The sequence below is a fragment of the Python bivittatus genome, unplaced genomic scaffold, assembly GCF_059951505.1.
Source record: "Python bivittatus isolate LINGU-HERP-01145 unplaced genomic scaffold, Pbiv_v1 ctg000980_np1212, whole genome shotgun sequence".
Lineage (NCBI taxonomy): Eukaryota > Metazoa > Chordata > Lepidosauria > Squamata > Pythonidae > Python > Python bivittatus.
Window position 1 is genome coordinate 14,259,062 of NW_028277125.1, and position 17,836 is coordinate 14,276,897.

At 40.4% G+C, this 17,836-nt stretch overlaps 1 protein-coding gene across 1 annotated transcript; it reads right to left on the reverse strand.

Annotated features, from left to right (window-relative positions):
- Positions 1-534: 534 nt before the first annotated feature.
- Positions 535-15,795, reverse strand: TMEM212 (transmembrane protein 212). The gene is made up of 3 exons (XM_007424301.3): positions 15,631-15,795; positions 4,617-4,676; positions 535-885 (listed from the first exon to the last, which is right to left on the reverse strand). Exons 1-3 carry the CDS (start codon positions 15,793-15,795, stop codon positions 535-537), a joined length of 576 nt encoding a protein of 191 aa, XP_007424363.3.
- Between the last annotated feature and the right edge of the window lie 2,041 nt (positions 15,796-17,836).

The following is a 17,836-nucleotide window of genomic DNA, read 5'->3' on the forward strand; positions in this document are numbered from 1 at the left end:
TCGGGCAGGGGGGGAGGGTTGATAGTTTCTAGTTTGTGTTAGCATATTGTCACCTTGAGAAGCACTGATGACATAGTATTCACAATGGCCTGAGGCTATTGTGAACAGGTGGACATTTTAAATGTTAAAGAAAGAAAAGTAAATAGAAGAATACCCACCCCAGCCATCTTGGGCAGTTGAGAAAGCAATTCCAACCCAACCTCCTAAGTCTTCTGATCTTCTAGACCAGTGTTTCTCAACCTTGGCAACTTTCAGATAAGTGGACTTCAGCTCCCAGAATTTCCCAGCCAGCTTTGCTGGCTGGGGAGTTCTGGGAGCTGAAGTCCACACATCTGAAAGTTGCCAAGGTTGAGAAACACTAGTCTAGACATTCTAGAATGAAAAGCCATGGAAAAAAATGCTGCACCAGAAACATGCCTTCAAAAGGAAATGTTAAAATGGGATAGATTTTAATTGATCCTTTATAGAAACATGGAGTCTCAGAGAAAGCCCTCACTATATGAAAGATTCCTAATGCACTGCTCTTAGCAATGATTACCCCAGCTCTGGATTAATACTCACATTTAAATGTCCAAACTGGAAAAGTCTTGCTGTGAGCTTGACCACAGTAGCCAAAGATGCACATAGAATGACAAGGCCTGAGACGAGGTCTAGAATCTGCAGCACCAGGTGATACCACTCATAATGTAACGGATCTTTGCATGAAGAAGCAAACTTGCCGTAAGGAAAAAGTGACGAAATGGCATAACTGAGATAGTTTGTACCTGAAACCCCAGCAAAAGAATAATAGCAATAGGGGCCCAGAAGAAGAGCTGCCACCGCAATGGCGCCTTGGACAGGAGAGCTGATGACACTGAAGATGCTAAAGGTGAAAGCAGCCTGCCACTGGAATTGAAACAAAAGTCTGTTGTCACATTTGGCCAAGACACAATGCACAAAATATTCATGTTACTTTCTAGAGATTCCTAAGCAACCTTTTTGCCTATCCACAGCTACTAACCTTCTCCTGTATCTCTTGACTTTGTTCTGATAAAACTAGCGAAGGAGTTATTGTCGAAGGCTTTCACAGCTGGAATATGATGGCTGGTGTGGGTCTTCCGGGACGTTTTGTTTCGTAATGTTTCGCCAGCATCCGTGACCGGCATCTTCAGAGAGCAGGAGCACAGACAGGAGTCTTTTGTGGGTATTTATAGAGATCTGAGTGGGGGGGATTGGGGGTGTGTGGGGGGGTTAGGGGGGATGTGGGGGGGTGTGGGGTTTGGGATAACGAGTGGCTGCTTGTTTGGGTGTCAGAATACGTGTGTATCTTCTGGGGATTAGGCAGGGTTTTTTCTTGTATTGAGTTGTTAACAAGTGGCTGCTGAGGGTGATTAGTATGTTCATTGTGTGAGCTGCTCACACGTCCTGGTGGTTGAGCTGAGTTCGTTGACCTTTTGCAGGCTGTATTTTTCAAGATTGGTAGCCAGGTTTTGTTGATTTTTAGACTCTCCTCTTTTTTATTGAAGCTGTGCTGGTGTTTGTGAATCTCAATGGCTTCCCGGTATAACCTGGTATAGTGGCTGTTGGTGTTGTCCAGTATCTCTGTGTTTTCAAATAGGATTTTGTGTCCAGTGTGCTTGAGAGCATGTTCAGCTACTGCAGATTTTTCTGGTTGCTGTAGTCTGCAGTGTCCTTCATGTTCTTTTATCCTGGTCTGGATGCTGCGTTTTGTGGTCCCGATGTATACTTGCCCGCAACTGCATGGTATGCGGTATACTCCTGCGGCGGTGAAGGGATCCCTTTTGTCTTTTAAATTTAAAGAGAATTTCATTCTCTTTAAAAGAATTTCAGAATTTAAAAGAATTTCAGAACCAAATTCTCTGTCATCAGATTGAATGACAACAGTCAGGGAAAGAAAAGGCAGGATTATTTTTCTCTGCTTGGCACTATATTCAGGTAAATACTGGCAACTGAGAAGATATTAAGCGAGTTGCCGCATCCTCATGTAAAGAAGATTCTGGGATCAATTTAAACCTCTTTGAAAAGTTCTGACAGCAAACTACATTTATTCAGAATTTGTATTTGACAGGTATCATGTCTTTTGATAGGAAGAAGATCTCAAGCCATCTTTCCTTGCCTTACTACCTGAAGGAAAATTTATGTTATTTATTTTTATTTATTAAATTTATCTCTGCCCATCTCCCCCTAATGGGGGACTCTGGGTGGCTCACAACTCATTAAAACAATAGATATACAGTTACATAAAACCTAAAATCTGTACAAAGCAATTACTAAAAAAGGAAGAGTCCAAGAGGCCAATAAAGAATTACAATAAATGATAAAGAATTACAATAAAAAGCATCTTAAATAGGAATGCCTGTTGTACCCATTCAGCCAACTCTGGCAATCAACCAACATTGAGTAAACAGTATAAATTAAAATAAAAATGCCACTGTTTTGCTAGCTCTCTGAAAAAGAAAACGTGTTGAAGTTTCAAAAAACCAAAAGGGCTGATTGTCTGGACCATGGTAGGCAAAAAATTCTGTGAGGAGCTGGAGAATTGGAAAGCTTTTTGAATACAAAAGAAAGAGGGAAGAAACAAAAACTGAGGGTGTTATTCTCTGTTACAAAAATTACAGTCATGAAATTAGTCAGCTCTCGCACAGGTGGGGAGTCTCTACTTAACAACTGTTTGTTTCAGGTCCTCTGACAGTCAGGAATCCCAAGAACAGATGAATGGTTCTTTGGGAACAGCAATGACAGTGAACTTCACCAGATCAAGCTGATCAAAGAGACTCCATCAAAGAAAGACCCTTCAAACGATTTGGTAATACTTTGGTGGGAGAGATTTGACATAACCTTGCAAAAACCTGACAGATGTCAATGTGTCCTTAAGAGGAGTACTGAGCAGAACATCCAGAAACTATGTAACCACAGTGTAATATTGGATCACTATGTTTGAATTTTTTGAGTCATCAATATAGCTCTATGCCAGGTTTCCAATTTAGGTCCAGATGTGTTGGACTACAAGTCCTATCATCTATTACTACTCATGCTGCTTAGCAATGAAAAGAACTGTGGTCCCACACATCTGGGAACATCTGGTTGGTGAAAACTGTTCTGTATCATTCTGCAGAGTAATTTCAGTTCTCAAGGGACACATAACTCTGTTTTTCGTTTTGTTTCTACAGGAAAAGAAATGGAAATGGAAGAATTGTTATTTTTTGCTCTCTGATGCCTTTGGAATCACAAACACCACCAAAAAACAAAAAAACACTCAACTAGAAAGTTAAACAGCAACTTTAAAGACTTATTACAAAGATCCACTGTTGCATAAATGTGGATAAACACAGGGTATAAGATCCAAAACCAAATCATCTTGGGTTCACATTTCATATCTTCATAAAAGAATATTGTATTGAAAAACTATCCATATAATTTTCATGTATGTCAAGAACCAGTCAATCAAGCCATGAATATTTTCATATGTCTGACATGGTTTTCTGTTACGCTGGCTGAAGATTTGGTAGGAGGGCTTGGCCCCAAAGATCTCAACTCTGGGGACACCCCTGCAGAGGAATGTGATAAAGCTGTTAGGAAGCACCTCCAACATGGGGGACAGAATACATCACTAAAAAAGGGAACCAAGGGAAAAGCTGAGCTGTATACAGTTTGCACATACTAATTTATAAGTATGGTTTAAATAGAAGTATCCTCATGTTGGTATGAGCTGATGACCAATGTCACTTCAGTACACTGTCCAGAAGCTACTTATCTGATCCAACGAACCAGGAATATCTATTGAGGTTCTTTAAACTGGACTTGGAATGGACCCTCCTTGGGCTGAGAGATGCCTGCAAATAGTGGTCTGTGCCCTTCTTTCATATTGAGAAGCAATAGCTTTTTTCCCTTGCTCTTTTCATTATTAAGTCATTTGGAGTGGGCAGATAAATAGTCAAGAGCAAGAAGGAGGAGAAATAATTGTAAGCTATGTGTCTCCAAAATTGGCAGTGGGACCCCAGTGGTTTTCATGGGCTTTGGCAGATGCACTATGATACTGATGATCCCATATTCTAACTATAATTTTTTGTTTCTAAAAACGGAGTGGATAATTTTCTCAGCACTGTTTTTGAATCTTATTGAGCAGTGTGTGTGTGTCTGTGTGTGTCTGTGTATACACAGACACAAATTCACACACACATAATACAGAGTAATAAATAGACATTAAAAATGGATGAAGAGAGAAAACTACATTCCTTTAAAACAAAAAACAAAACCTAAAATTCTTTGGGTAGAAGAAGAGATGCCCTAAAACCCATTCTGTAAGGAACTTCACATAAGGATGAACTTTCATATTTACTTGATACATCCCAAATGCATATCTTATTTATTCATTTCCTATGCAGCAAAAATATTTTTCTTTAAAACAAATGGTTTTGTTTGATATGGCTTTTATTGGTTCCTTCAAGTCAGGAAATATCTGACTCTTTGGAATAAATTGTGCCTACTCAAAATCTTACATTATTTATCTGATCCATAGCCTTAGGTAGAAAAAACATGCTTTTCCTACTTGAATCTATGCCTGGTTTAATTCTGCCTAGAATGTGATATCACATGGAATAACCACATAAATTTACCAGGTATCTTGAGGTCCATTGTTTCTCAGCCAGAGTAAGAAGTACACCTGCAATAACAGCCTGTAGACAGAAGGGAAAACATATGTATATATGTCATAAAGTGAACAACGTTAATAGTCCTTTGTTCTCTCTGCAGTATTTTGCAAAACAGACTTTAAAAAAAAAAATAGCACAAGGAAGCAAATTTACTAACATCAGAAGAACTTTGTACACCATGCACATGCAGGATTTGCTATAGAATCCTCCCTTCTATTTTTTTTAACTCTTGTATGTTTATTTTATCTAATAACTGAGGTTTAGGTAGGTCCCTATTAAACCATAATTATATAGAGATGATATTTGAAGTCTATAATGACTCCCAGTAATTATTCCAATGGGATATCATGGAGTAAGGAATCATGTGACAGCTTACTCATGCATTTTTCCCTTCAGCTCAATGCCTCCTGCAGATCTGACTCATAAACTCTCTTAGTTTGAGTTCTAAATTCCTGCAACAGTATAAAATAGTTAGTGAGAGCTAATGAATTTTCAGTATGTTGAGTATTCATTAAGTCTGGGGTCTTGCTGATCCCAAAATGGGAGAATAAATAGAGAATGAAATAAGAGATCAGGAGCAGCAACTGCTCAGTTTTAGAAATTTTTGCTATAGGAGTGTAGCCTTTCTAGAAAGAGAGACAAATTTGAAAATGACTGGCCAATGTTTGGGTAAATCTCCAAAGACAACCCCCTGTCTTTGTATCATGAGTTTAATAAGAATGAAGGAATGAGATTCTCAGAAATTTGCATCTATCTGAAAGTGGTTAAGCTGAAAACAATGATTATGGAAAGGTATAATAATAATTAGCCAACTAATTTGCCAAGAGGAAGAGTTTATTGCAAGTCATAATACCATAGTATTGTCCAAAACAATTGATGATACAAGAGAAATGATAATTTAATGGCATATGTTAGATTTCCCTTCTTGCAGTCTAGAGAGGAAGGAGTTAATCAAGTGAATAAGAATCTGAGAGTTCTGATTAGTATTTATTAAAAAGAAATTTAGGGATACAACACAATATTTCCAGTGAGTATTGTACTTTCAATGAAAACCCACATATAGGCTATCTATGGCGGCAAGATGCAGAGGGACAAAATTCATGGCAGCACAGTATGCATTTGCTCACTGTTTTGGTAAATGGTAAATAATATAAATCCTTTTATATTAGGAGAACTAATCCTCAAAGTAAGTGCAATCTTAGCAAAGTAAGTACCTGTCAGATTGTTGAATTCTGGGAGTGCAGTCTCAGTTCATTAGCCAGGCAGGAGAAAGGGAGTGTGTTATATCTTCTTTCTTAAATATATGGACTTGAATGATGGAATACTGTAAGATCATGTCATCCATCTCCCTTGTAATAATACAAAGAATAAAGTGGGGAAAGAGATGCAGGTTTGCTATTCTTGGCAATCTCAAGGTCATATTTATTTCTACTTTGAAAATGTGGCTACGCAACAGCATGATAACTACTTGACATTGTCCAACTTGTGAATGTCAAGAATAACCCACAGGATTCTCCCTGTGGACAGCATGCAACAAGCAGAGAATTATCATCATTTCTATTTAGGTTCTGATGACTGAAAGCATGATGGGATAAAAAAAAATGGCTGAGATTGATTGAAAGTCTGAAATGATATTGGCTTTCCTTATCATTGCAATGATCTACATTGCAAGAGAAAGGGAATGAACTGTAGTCAGCCCAACATGAAGAAAAAAAAAACCCATACTGTAGGAACTTTCTTTTATCCACTTTCCAGAAAGTGGGGGAACTCTATTTTGAAGCTGATGATATTATTTCTGTGATCAGTGATGACAGGTGTCGCTTATTAAATTCTCTTTTCGTTACAAAGGGATGAAGCCTTGCTTGCATTGAATATCTCCCTCCCATTGAATTCATTCAATCCTATATATTTCATGCTCCTATTTGAACCATTTGCTTACATCTTCTCTAGAATAAAGAGTTCGCAACATATAACTGAAGACAAAATAACTCAATCAGTTCAATAGTTGTTTTTTTAATGGTAGCCGAGCTCAGGAAAGCTGGTGTGGAGTTGTTGCATTGTTGCTATGAGTGAGAGCCTGAAAACACTCAGTGTAAATATCATCCCATTCATGCATTTACTAAGAGTGTTAAGCTTTAAGCTGGCATCCATCTCTTGGCTCCAAAGATCTTTTCACACATTATTTTGGGTCAGGATTCAAAAGGGCACCTGTTGTTCTAGCTTCTGATCTTCATGGATTCAGCTGAAAGTGGAAATACAATCCAGATATGTGGTCTTTGTATGCACACATGTTATCTCCCCAAGATATATGCAGAGGAGATACAAGTTCAAGAGTGGAACTACCATCAGCCATCTTCTCTACATGGATGACATCAAGCTGCATGCTAAGAATGAACGAGACATCGACTCGCTGATCCATCTGACACAGATCTACAGTGAGGACATTGGGATGTCATTCAGACTGGAGAAGTGTAGCCGGATGGTAGTAAAGAGAGAGAAGGTAGTTAAGACTGATGTGGTGGAACTACCACTGGGCCGCATAGCAGACATACAGACCAGCTACAAGTACCTTGGTATCCCACAGCCACATGGGAACCCTGCTGAGGAGGCAAGAAAGATGGCAACATCCAAGTACCATCAAAGGATAAGACAGGTCCTGAAGAGCCAGCTCAATGGGAAGAACAAGATCAAGCATCAACACGTATGCCCTGCCAGTCATCAGATACCCTGCCAGTATAGTGAGCTGGCTAAATGAGGACATGGAGGCTGCCGATGTGAAGACCCAGAAGCTCCTCACAATGTCCAGAGGTTTCCACCCCAGGTTCAACACCCAGAGATTGTACACCTGCTGGAAAGAGGGCAGGCGGGGTCTGGTGAGTGTCAAAGCCACTGTCCTGGATGAAACCCAGAGCATCCAGGAATACAGTCCATCAGTAAGACGGCATCCAAAGATGAGCTGCTGAGAGAATGCCTGAGGCAGCAGCAGACATGGGAGGAACTTCAATCAGAGGAAGTGCCATGGCAAGATAAGACCCTGCATGGAATGTACCATTGACAGCTGAGATGGCTGACATTGGGAAATCCTACCAGTGGCTGGAAAGGGCTGGAGTAAAAGACAGCACTGAGGCACTGATCGTAACAGCACAAGAACAGGCACTAAGCACCAGATCTATAGAAACAGGGGTCTACCACACTAGACAGGACCAAAGAGAGGCTTCAGAGGCAGTCCAACACGTAATGGCAGGGTGTAAGATGCAGGCAGGAACAGCATACAATGAATGGCACAACCAAGTAGCTGGCATTGTATACAGGAATATCTGCAGTGTATGGGCTAGACCCTCCCAAGTCCAGATGGGAGTTCCACAGAAAGTCATGGAAAATAACAGGACTAAGATCCTGTGGGACTTCCAGATTCAGATGGACAGAGAGGTACTGGCCTATCAACCAGACATCATGGTAGTAGACAAGAACCAGAAGACAGCGGTGGTGATAGATGTAGCGGTGCCAAGTGACAGCAACATCAGGAAGAAGGAGTATGAGAAGCTGGAGAAGTACCAGGGCCTGAAGGAGGAACTAGAGAGAATTTGGAAAGTAAAGGCCAAAGTGGTCCCAGTGGTGGTAGGAGCACTCGGGGTTGTGACTCCTAAGCTGGGAGAGTGGCTCCCACATATCCCAGGAACAACATCTGAGCTCTCTGTCCAGAAGAGAGCAGTGCTAGGAACAGCCAAAATACTGTGCAGAACCCTCAAACTCCCAGGCCTCTGGTAGAGGACCTGAGATTGAGGAAGGCACATAGTACCCATAGGGGTGAAAGGGGATTATATGTGTGTGTGTGCACGTGTGCATGTATATGTATATATATACACAGACACACATATACATATACATATATACACACGCACACTCACACATACACACACACTAACACACATATATATACACACAGCCACAGCAGCTGGCAGTCCTTACCCGACCTTGGCTGATCATGAAATAATTAGGTGATTAGTTGGATGGAAGACCAACACAAAACCTCAACAGCCCATACTCCCATCACTACCTCACTGCAAAATACCATTATTTTTGCCAAGAAAATTACATGGACTATGCTATAGTTCTCAGGAGGTAAAAGGAACCTGATGGAGTTTTTATCTACCTTTTTTACATGCATCCCAACCAGACGAAATGCAGTAATAAAGAAAAATGTAAAAGAGGGCTTAGATCTGCTTCTAATTGCTGTGACTTGATTTATATGCGCAAATAATTGCAGCAGTAGAAATAGAAACATGAGGAAGGAACATGAGTTGAGGTTCCATTTAACATATGTCTTTCAAAACCTGAAAGATTCTGACCAATGGCCTATATGTGCACTGTCCAAATACTATTTTAAAAGTCTTTCTGCCTCTGCTGAGCACTGTTTAGTTTTAAAATGGTCTTGGTCAAGACAATGCTTCCAGTCAGGGAGGCCTGCAGGGGAGTCAAAAAAGTCAGGATGGCAGCTACAACCATGAGCTCCACCCTTTTTTACATGCATCAAAATCTTCACCCAACATGCAGCTAAACTGTGGAATTTGCTGTCACAAGATACAGTGTGGGCTGCTCCTAAGGTTGATTTTAAAAGAGGATTAGAGAAATTTGTTACCATTTTCAATTACCTATAGTCGTGATGACAATATATTATCTTTAATAACAGATACAAACCACGGGTTAATATCAGTTGCTAAGGAACATGAGTTGAGGTTCCATTTAACATATGTCCTGCTTATATGTTACCCATTTAGCATCTAGCTGACCATTGCAGAGACAACTTGCTAATCTAGGTGGGTCCTTGATCTTCTTCAGAACTTCTTACAATCTTACAAACAAAAACTGCTTTAAAAAAAAGATGCAACTGAATTAAGTCATAGGCATCCTTCTGCTCAATTACTGAACTACATGGAGAAGGCAAAGATCTTCATCTATCAACAGATAAAAGCACAGATACTTAACTTTTCCCACTTCTTGAGAAAGCACATTTCCTAACTGAGACTCTACCACTAAAAAGGCTTTTTCATTAGTCTCCATATAGCTGGAGTTTGGGAAATGTTTATTTTTGAGTTTGTAAAGAGAGACAGTGCCAAGTCCTCCTGGGAGTCAGGCTGAGCTTCTGAGTGAATATCTTTATATTGCTAGCCTCTGTGGTAACTCTAGGTAGGAATACAAATTGGAGCATTCCATTCTTGCTGGACTTTGCAACAGCTTTGATGGACCTATCATCAAGAAAATTTAGCTTAGAGCAGTCTTTCTCAACCTCAGCAACTTGAAGATGCTGGCTGGGGAATTCTGGGAGTTGAAGTCCACCCATCTTCAAGTTGCTGAGGTTGAGAAAGACTGGCTTAGAGGCACATTTTCCCTAATTAAAAAAATCTGCAAGGACACAGGTGGCTTGCATTTACTTTATGATAGTCTTTTGCTGCAGCAGCACGGCCTTTCCTAACCCAAGTCTCTTTCGAATGGTTGCTTCCTAGAATGGTCATGTGACTTGTAACACTGTGTGATCACTGAGCATTCCAGGAAGTGCTGATGAAACAAAAGCTCCTGGGGAAGAGTTCCATCAAAGATCCCTCAAGCACTGTGAGGGGTGTGATTAGTAAATTAACTAACATTCCCTCTGTAGCATCCTCTTATGCCTAAGGTTTTCACTGGTTCCTATTTGAATTCATTTACCGAATAATATTTTTGAACCCAGATAAATATAGATTTGGCTTTTCATTTTTGATTTGACTTTCTCCTCCTGGCCTCCCTCCTCCCCAGCCCACCCCACGCTCCACTCCAATAGTTTTAAAATGTAGTTGTTTGCATTTGTGGTCCTTTACAGCAACATTAAAATAAGAGTTTGAATAGATAATTTAGGAGACTAAGCCTGAAATTATAATCTTGGCATTACCATACCATGAAAAAGTTCCCATGAACAAAAGCAGAAACATCTGGAGTCATGAGTGACTGTTGGCAAAATTTATCAGGTAAAAAAATGCTTGCAGAGTTTCCAGCCAGAACAAATAATACAACAGAATAAGAACATTTGGGAAGCCTTTTTTACTGTCTGCTTTTCCAACCCAGCCTCCCTCATTTACACATGTGGTGAAGGGAACAAAGAGAAACAGAACCAAAAAGAGATTATTTCATGGCTGCTGGGCCAGGTCCAGGCAGATAGTTTAAGCTATTAGATTATCAGTTTCCACATTGCGCTCAGTATTATGGCACGAAATCTCTTTTGCTTTTTCTCCCAAACATTGCAAAAGATTTTGTTGTTGTTATTTTGGGTGTCCTTTCTCCAGATTCTGCCATTTTTGTTTCCATCTCTTGCAAAATACTCTAAACTACAGATCAGCAGCCAACAATCTGGCTGTAAATTACAAAACAATATGGAAAATTCAGCCTTGTTAAAATGATGGATTTCCTACTTATATGTCCCTTCCCACTTTACCAGGTTTGTTTTCCCTTCTCATCTTTTTCTCAGTCACTTCACCCCCTTCCTGTCCTGTTCCTGCCTCAAACCCCTGCCTCCATTCTCATTGCTGCCTAATTAATCTGTTATATCTTCCTTTGCTAGATTCCTGCCTATTCTGCACACCTAGGGTTGGCCATTCCAGTACAGCAGTGTTTCTCAATCTTGGCAACTTTAAGATGTGTGGACCTCTGAATTGGAAGAGTTACCTCAAGATATCTTCTCTTTCCTTGCGTTTTAATGGAAGTCTACACATCTTAAAGTTGCCAAGGTTGAGAAACACTGCGTTAGACAAAGTAAGGCAACCATCTTGTGCAGAAGATACACAGGTGTCAATATACTTTGGCTGTGTTTCCTAAGTTTTCCAGTGTGTTGGAAGACAGTCTGTCCTGATCCCCTAAACAGTCTCATATTCTCAAGCACAGTGGAGATATCGCCCTACGTATTAGAACTATTGAACTAAACTTTGACTGGCTATTATAAAATGTGGGATGGGGTAACTTATTCCCCTCTGCCTCAGGGAGCAAAATTTCTTGGCAATCATGTGCAATCAGTTGGTGTGTCTTTCTAGCAAAAACAAAACAACAGTAAAAACCCATGAACTAGGAAATCTCTGGTTTGAATTTCTTCTCTGCCAGGAACTCACCGCAATGCTTCAAATAAATTGTAATTCTCTCTAGAGCTAGGAACAGATTTTGGTTTTTAAATTCTCCATCAGGTTTGTGGAAAGAGAAATGGCAGAATGATTTCTCAGAATTTCTCCAAGGGTTTTCAAGGGTAGGACTTTCCCTTGGCGATTATAGTAGTGCTTCTCCAAAAAAGCTGAATTGGAAGAGTTCCCTCAAGATATCTTCTCTTTCCTTGGGATTTAATGGAAGTATGGGTAGCTGCAGACCACTGGGAGAGATTAAAAGGCCGGACAACGACATCGCCTATGGCCACCTCATTACTAAATAAATGAGAGGGATAAAGTATAGTGTTCTCCAAAATTCTATCCTTCTCAAAGGAATTTACTCAGGAAACTGGTAGAGAAAATGCAGGAGAATGTCTCTGGCTCTTGTTCACTCTTTATGCCATTACTAATTCCAACATGAATTTTCCTAACATTTTGGCTTATCTAGCAGCTGCTTACAATGGCATTCTTGAACTTTGGCCACACATGAAGTCAGAGAGATGAAAGAATCCCTCTGAGGCCCAAACCATGCTTCCCTCACCATCTTAGGTCAAATTAGGCATGATGTGGGAGATCCATTGTAATATTTCCCAGTGCCCTTTTTTCCTGCTAAAAAATAGCCATGGCTTTCAGAGTACTACAGCCTCATTTCCAAGGACCCACACATCCCCACAAAAACCTGTTAAACATATAAGCACAATATCAGTAATTCATGACCTACCTACAGAGTTTTCATAGCAGAGCAAACTAATTTGGTTCCAAGCAATTACAGTTCCCACTTGCCAGAAATTAACGGAAAGGCTTCAGAAATGATGCTTATATACACAAGAGCCCTAGCATCTCCTTTTCAATAAATTCAAAAGTTAGTATAAAGAAGTACAGGGTAGCCCTTGAGCCTTAAATGGTCCTTCTGAGAGTACTCAGAAAGGTAGATATGGAAACATTGAAAATTGAGCTTCTGACCCCCAGTTCACTGAGTATTGTAAAAGGATACTGCAATCAGTGTATACAAAGGTATAACAGAGATCTCTTATATCCAGTAAAGATCATCCATTAGGACAACCAGATCTATTTCCATGTCAAAACAGAGTCTGAACTCAGACCAGAAAAAAATCTAAATAATCTGTTTTCTCTAAGGTGCTTCCCTGTGTGCTTAATGCTTTCCTGTTCAGTCAACTTGAAAGTTACATTTTGGCAGCAACATCTATAGAAATTCAGAGAGACATACTCAAGATCCTGGAGAGCAGGATGTATTTGGCCCTAAGACCACAGATTGGGATCCCCTGTTGCAGATGCTGGATGTTGTAAGACCACAAAAGGCAGAGTCAAAATATTTTTCATGAACGTAGTATGATTTACTGCTCTTGGTTTGTGTACATATAAAACCTACTGAATGTCTATCAAAGTATTGACTCTACCTTAGCTTCTTCTCCTGCATTCTCAGTTGTCAGAATCTCTGCTGTCAATAAACAATATTGCACTGCGTCTGTTTTCACAGCCACATAAGAGTTTTTTGTGGCTCATCTTGCCCCAATATCTAGAAAATCACAGGCCAATAAGGAAAGGTTCCTCTTCTAGATAACCATGAACATTAGAAGAATTAAATTGCTAGCTTTACAAGCTGTATATTGTTTTGCACCTTGGGAAGCTCAAACCCTTGCTAGGTTCTGTGGTGGAGCTTTAAGAAAAAGAAATCTGAAATGTTCATATTCTCTAAAACCTTGTCAAGAATGGTGCAGCAGTACAGGAACGTTATGCCTTGTGAATCACTTCTATTTATTTTTGCATGACTTTAGCAATATACATATATATATTAACTCTCTTGGACTCTTGATTAATTTTATTCCAGCTTAGGTTTCCCCAAAGCCATTCATCAGCAATTTAAAGGATGAGACAGGCGGAGCCTGGGTCTAAGAAGGGGGAACAACACAGCTTTCGCCAGGTAATGACTTATTTCTCCTCCCTTAAATATATTTTTCTGAAACATCACTCTGAGCAACACCAAATGGCTGGAATTATCCATCCTTTCAACTGTGTACAATGTCCCCATTCTAAAACATTTAAGTAAATTAAGACGGTGATTAGTCACAGCCAAGCAGGACTATTTAGAGCATGTAATCATACAGAATAGGGCTGTGTAGAGAACCAGAATTGAGGGGCAAAATGTGATTGGAGAAAGGCACGGGTACACGTAGTACATGATGGACCTTAAAGCAGACTGCTTCCCATCCCATCCTGGGCTCAAGCAGCTGCGCTTTGCACTCTCGGCAGCCAATACACAATTCCAGGGAAAAATACATTTTGTTTAAAGTATTCCTGATGAATATTACATGTCTGCTTTGAACCCAGATCTCTGCACAGCCCTAATATGCCCAAGCAGAAAACATACAGGTAGTCCTCGTTTAATGACCACTTGTTCAGCAACTGTTCGAAGTTACGATGGCACTGAACAAGTGGTACTTAAAACCAGTCCTCAAAGTTCCAGCTATCCTAGGACCCCCATGGTCATGAGATTGCAATCGGGATGCTTGGCAACCAGCTCACACTTATGACGGTTGCAGCATCCTGTGGTCATATGATCACCATTTGTGACCTGCCCTGCTGGCTTCCCACAAGCAAAGTCAGTGGGGAAACTGGCAGGGAAGGTTGCAAGTCACTCTGGTAAGTTGCTCACATTCTCCCCCACCCAGCAGCAGCCACCTCCGGGCCTGCCGCGTTCGTGCTGCACCTCACTGGCCACCTGTGCACCCTCCCCAACTTGGCAGCAGCCACTTACCTGTCTGCCGGCCTGCTTGTGAACCACTTGGGACTCATTTAACAACCCACAATCCTCACTTAACAATTGCAATGGGGAGTGCTGGGATTGCTGTTGCTAAATGATGCAGTCACATGTTGTTGTGCTTTATGACCACGTTGCTTAGTGACAGAAATTTCGGTCCCAATTACCATCATTAACCAAGGACTACCTGTAAACAAACTTGCAAGCAATTTTGGATTTAATCACAAAGGTACTAAAGTTTGCTGGGTCAGAATCAGAGTTCCTTATTTGTTTGAAAGTTACAGACAGGTTAAATTTGTCTGACAAGTTGACCAATTTCACATTCTCACAGTTCTCATGCAGAGTTCTTTCTATTACTTGCTATTCACTCTTTTAACTGAAATTTACAACAATTAATCTAGTAATCTTCTGCATGAAAGGCATGTGTTCGTATAATGAATGTTTTTCAATATATCAAATATTTGCACAGTCTCCATACACCAACCTCAGAGAAGGAGCACATGACCTTCTCTTGATCTCAAGCTGCGATTGATCTGAGCTATACTTTTTAAAAGCATTTGATAAAGCCAGGGCAAAAATGGAAATGGATTTCATTTGATTTATGCTTATAATTATGAAAAATAAATATGATTAATGTAGTTACTCTTCAGGTTTACATTTCATAATTTCCCCCTACTATCACATTACAAATTACAATTTAGTAACAGCTTTTTGAAGTCCCTGTGATCCGCAAGTCTCTTAGTTTGTGCCTCTATGGCTTAGGAAGAAAAAAAGCTTTCACAGCCTTGTTTGTTCCTAGGGAAACTTTTTCACTAGAATTTAATCATCCCATTTACACATTTCCCTCCATATTAGTATTGTAGGAAAACTGCATTCTAGAACCACGATACCAAAACTTCAAATATTTGGCAGACATTTCCATCATCAGGTCTTGATATATAAAACCTTTAATAACTTAGATCCTAAATTATCCACTAAACCAATCGCTTACATAAACACCAGTGATAACATTCTTTCCGAGACATCTATTAGTTCTGCCTACCAAATATCCACTCCAGATGGAAGAAGCAATGCGAACACTCCATCCAACAAACCATGGTTTATAGGAAAAAACAGGGAAGAAAGCAATAATTCCCAAAATGACATTTAGGATTCCAAAGGAAATGAGCATTCTTCCAGTAACGAGAAACAGGCTCCTTGTGCTCATTTTGAATGTCTCCTCTTTCCATCTGTAAATTGCACTAGATTTTGCAATAGGCTGACACGTCCCATTACACACTGAAGTGTCTTGGAGACTGTTGTCATGGGTGCTATCTCATTGTTTGCTTACTCAGGTGGAACACAGTTCATTTTATTTTATAATTCTCACTGAAATATTAGGCATTGAAGACAAATTAGGAACAATTAGTATATGCAAGACAGTGTGTCACCTACTGCCTCCCTGGTACACTGCTCTGGTCTGCAGGAGGAAATTCAGTACAATGACATCTCCCCACTTCGCTGCCTTCTGGGTATACTAGGACTCCCAGAATTCTAAGCTAGTGGGGCTGATGGGAGTTCTGGGAATTTCAGTGCCAACACATCTCAAAGTTTATTAAAGGGAGTAGGTTGGTGGAGAGGAAATAGGGAATGGCCTTGAAGGATAGGAGGAAGAGCTGGTACTAGGCAATGGTCAGACAAATGGGGCTTGAGCCCGGGCCAGGAAACTAACTTGAGAAAACATCTCAGACAAGCCCCTCCTTAGTTCACACAAAGATAACTTGAAGGAGGGGGGAAGCACATTCAGACTTGCAAGATCCTGTTACTATAGCTGTTATAATAAAAGTACTGTAGCCCTGACCTGGGTGGCGTTGATTTCTTAGTCTGGTCTACCTTGTAGGGCTGACAGTTGGTTCTTTTGTCTGTTCCTCTGTTAGCCCTCTTTCAGGATAATGTTGCTAAGTCAAAATGCAGGCAAAAAATTTCTTTATGCTTCTCAGAACTATTCCATGGCTGCTTTCTCTCCAGGAGAAGGTTGTAGGGCTGATCCAAGCAATTTTGATCTTAGGACGTGCACCACCTACACATAAAGAAGTCAACTAATCCAACAGTTTGTTCTTATTTGGCCCCTCTCCCTGTTACTGCAGGGTAATAGGCTGCTATTGGGGTGCAGGATAGGTTGGGTGGCACAAAGTTCTGGCTTCAAAGAGAGGAGGGTGGGTGGGAGGTTCAGGAGGAGTGACACTCCTCAGTGTCTGTTGCCTAAAGTGATCGACTCCCTCTGTTTAATGCTAAAGCCAGCACCAGAAAGTTCCATCCAATGGGAATACAGTTGCTGGCATCTCAGGAATGTGGAAGACACACACCAGACATGTGGCAGGAAACAGATGAAAACCTTTCAATGTGAAGCGCACAAGAGCTTCAGTTTATGGTAATGTTTGTCCGTACAGCAACTGACCAGGCATAGCATGTTTCTACCTTGACATTACTGGAACAGAGAAAAAGGAAAGGGTTGAGTATGTGCCCGTAACAGCCGTGGGGAAGTAGTGGCTTTTCAGATGCCACTGAATTTTCACTTCCAGCATCCCTCACTCCTGGCTATTGCTGTGAAGAGTTTTGTATTTCAGCAACATCTGGAGATCCATAACTTCTGCATCCATATCTTAGGATCTCTCCTGGGCTTTCCTCTGTTTTGCTGTCCCAGCAGATGTTTTATAAAAGTTAAGCTATTTGTTTTTAGTGCAACAATTTAGCGCGAATTATTTATTAGCAGGGTCAAAGCAGTTTCTCACATAGCTGGCTGCCATTACGAATATAATCATTCCAATGGCATTCAAATGGCCCAAGCATTTAAACAAATCCCAAGAGATGTGGAAAATAAAAAAAATATATTAATGCAAAGAAAGATTGCGATGTTTTGACCATATGTTCAATCTTAAATTAAAAACAATGAAGGTTACTAGTATGAAGCAAGACAGACCTCTTTAAGTGCCCTGATTTATTGTTTAAATAGCTCTTTTGCCCAATTCCCCATGAGGACGAACCACTTCCTTGTGTACACAGAGTTATTGACCTTCTGGCTGAGTCACAGTCATTGTTTTTGGTTATGTTCAGCTGAGCTCAAATGAAAACCTAACATCCTGTGTGTCCAAATTATCCAATAACTCTGACAACTGCAAAGAAGGAAAAAGTAAGCATGGCCCTGGCTTGCAATCACAGTCACCCTACAGGATTAAATATAAAGGGTTCATTAAGGGGGTCTCAGAGGG

Coding starts and splice junctions, on each gene's coding strand:
- TMEM212 (XM_007424301.3), bottom strand. CDS start 15,795: ATGAGCACAAGGAGCCTGTTTCTCGTTACTGGAAGAATGCTCATTTCC. Junction 4,677..15,630: donor CCATCTGGAGTGGATATTTG/GTAGGCAGAACT, acceptor TTCTGTCTACAG/GCTGTTATTGCAGGTGTACT. Junction 886..4,616: donor AATGGACCTCAAGATACCTG/GTAAATTTATGT, acceptor TTTCAATTCCAG/TGGCAGGCTGCTTTCACCTT.